This window comes from Frankliniella occidentalis, unplaced genomic scaffold (genome assembly GCF_000697945.3).
Source record: "Frankliniella occidentalis isolate FOCC.00 unplaced genomic scaffold, Focc_3.1 Scaffold79, whole genome shotgun sequence".
Lineage (NCBI taxonomy): Eukaryota > Metazoa > Arthropoda > Insecta > Thysanoptera > Thripidae > Frankliniella > Frankliniella occidentalis.
Genome location: NW_026267209.1, coordinates 308,196 through 310,773, shown reverse-complemented (window position 1 = coordinate 310,773; position 2,578 = coordinate 308,196). Strand labels below are relative to the sequence as shown.

At 62.1% G+C, this 2,578-nt stretch overlaps 1 protein-coding gene across 1 annotated transcript in view; it reads right to left on the bottom strand.

Moving 5' to 3' along the window:
* LOC113208720 (phospholipase A2 inhibitor) overlaps positions 1-2,542 on the bottom strand; it is a 4,639-nt gene extending 2,097 nt beyond the window's left edge. Inside the window, exons 1-4 of the mRNA XM_052268914.1 lie at positions 2,309-2,542; positions 1,445-1,682; positions 576-1,115; positions 8-316 (exon numbers count right to left, since the gene is read on the bottom strand). Coding sequence (XP_052124874.1) covers positions 8-316; positions 576-1,115; positions 1,445-1,682; positions 2,309-2,415 — 1,194 coding nt within the window. The 5' untranslated portion in view covers positions 2,416-2,542. The remainder of the gene's footprint in view (positions 1-7; positions 317-575; positions 1,116-1,444; positions 1,683-2,308) is intronic.
* Positions 2,543-2,578: the final 36 nt, after the last annotated feature.

Genomic DNA, 2,578 nt, shown 5'->3' with positions numbered 1-2,578 from the left:
GACTCACCCTTAGGTTCTGGCGGCGGAGCTGCTCCTGCTGGTCCAGCTGCATGCGGCGGTGCAAGCGGCGGCGCGCGGCCTCCTGGTCGCAGGCGCGCTGCTCCTCCTCCTGCTGCTGCTGCTGCAGCTGCCGCCGCTGCGCCTTGCCGCGCGTCAGCTTACGCACCGAGAACACGCCGGCCGTCACCACGGCCACGCACAACGCCAGGATGATGACGAACATCCACGTGTCCATGGAGGCGAGCGAGCTCTTGCGCGGGTCGAGGCACGCGTCGTACCACGTCTGGCCCTGGGCCGCCTCCGGACTGTGGCACGTCTGTATAGGTGTGGAGAAGAGACAGATCTAGTGAGACGGAACTTTGATGCAATACTGGAGTAAGTTAACAGCACATTTGTTACGGTTTTCATTAAATCATGTTATTGTTGTAACCCAACGATTGTAACGTGCCAGAATTTTTTTCAAATTTACAGCAATTGTTATCTCATTCAACACAACAATTAACTCAGGTTTCGACAGAAATACAAAACATTTTGGCATTTTTTTAACAATGCGGTACATCTTTGCAAGTGCTTACCAAGTTAGTGACGTCCTCCTTGACGGGCTGCGACATCAGGAACTCCAGGAAGTCGCGGAAGTCCTTGGACTTGCAGTCGCACCGCCAGGGGTTGTCGTCCAGCTCGACGTTCTGGAGCACGTCGTTCTCTCGGAAGGCGTCCACCTTGAGCGGGTCCGTGAAGCGGTTGCCGCGGAGGTCGATGGTCTGCAGCGTGCGCAGCCCGTCCAGCGAGGTGACGCTCAGGTCCGTGAGGCGGCACAGCGACAGGTCCAGCGTGTGCAGGGCCGCCTCGAGGCCGGGGCTGGCCAGCCGGTCGGGCAGCGCCGGCAGCGGGTTGTTGGAGAGGTTGAGGTGGCGCAGCTCGGGCGTGCCGTCCAGGACGCCGTCGACCAGCGCCTGCACCGCGCCGTGCGACGCGTCCAGGCGCCGCAGGGCCGGCGCGTTGAGCTGCAGCGAGACGATCGGGTTGCGCGAGACGTTGAGGTTGCGCAGCGCGCCGTGCTTGGCGAACGTGTCCGGGTGGATGGCGCCGAGGCGGTTGCCGGACAAGTCCAGGTCCTGGAGGGGGTTGCAGAGCGGGTGAGTGTTAGTGAGCTACGAAGAGTGTTGCCAAGTAAGTAGGCAAAACGTTCCCACGACGAATACACCTGCGTGGAGCGGGCTGCCTTTTTCGCCTTCCTAATGGGCATATCCTCCGGCACAAATGCAGCCTAGAAGGTATATGTACAGACAGCCTGCCCCCGACAGCAATACTCGCGGTGGGAACTTTTTGCCTCCTTAGTTGGCGACACCGTGCGGCAGGGACTGTCCCAGCGCGCCGCCGCCCGCGCCCCGGCACGCAGGCAACCCATCCGACACGCTCCCCGCGACCCGACCCGCGCGCGCACCTTGAGCCGCTCGGTGCCCGTGAAGGCGTCGGCGGGCAGCTCCTCCAGCTTGTTGTCGGCCATGTCCAGGTGGAGGAGCGCGCCGTTGTAGAGCAGGCCGAGGGGCTCGAGCGTCGAGATGCGGTTGCCCCGGAGGCGGGCCTCGGTCAGGTTGGGCAGCGCGGCCAGGAACGACACGTCCTGCAGGGCGCAGCCCTCGGCCTCCAGCACCTGCAGCGACGAGGACCACGACGGCGTGCTGCGGGAGGAACACCGAGTCAGGTCTCCGGACAACTCACACGAACACAACATCAACCAGAAGACTGGGCGCTCGCCGAAGGTTGCTGTTGTTTGTTTTGTCACGATCTGCTATTATTATTTTGTTGCGCCGGACGCCCGCCCGTGCGTGTGGCCGGCGCGTCCGGCAGCCCATCCCAGTCCAGGCCCAGACCGCCGTCCCGTAGCATAGTATGTGGGTCGCTAGCCGCCGTGTGACTGTGACGCGTCACGTCACAGTCGCGTCACGCAGGGAGCCGTCGTCGCGTGACGTCCGATCCGCATTATCAGACAGTTGATGCGCTCTGACCACTGTTGTTGTTTTTTTCGCAATTAGACTGCAGTCTATAATGGCCACGGCGCCTTACGGAGGAGCTGGCCACCCGACCGCGCGCGGCTCGGTCTAACTACGGAAGTAAGCCGGGTGCATTAGCCACCGCTTGTGCGCTGGTATTGCCATTCCAACAAGCTGCTGCGCAATGTGTCGAATCATGAGGGTCGGATTCAGGGTTTCCCTGACGGCTCCCTCCCTCACCTCCTCCGAGCGACCATCACAATATAGCAGGTAATGTGCACGCCGGCCGCGACCTGCTGGACTCTTAGACTCACCCGTTGGTGAGCTGCGTGAGCTGCTCGACGGTGTCCGGGGCGCCCGGCGGCAGGAAGTACGTGAGGTCCGGGTTGCCGCTGACGACCAGGTGGGTGAGCCCGGCCATGGCCTGCTGCGCGAACACGTGCGCGCGCACGGCGCGGAGCTTGCAATCGGCCACGTCGAGCTCCCGGAGCGAGGGCACGCGCAGCGGCGGCAGCACCTGCACGTAGGGATTTTAATTCTACAGAATATTTTCAGTATTTTCTTTTACAAAACGCGTCTGAATT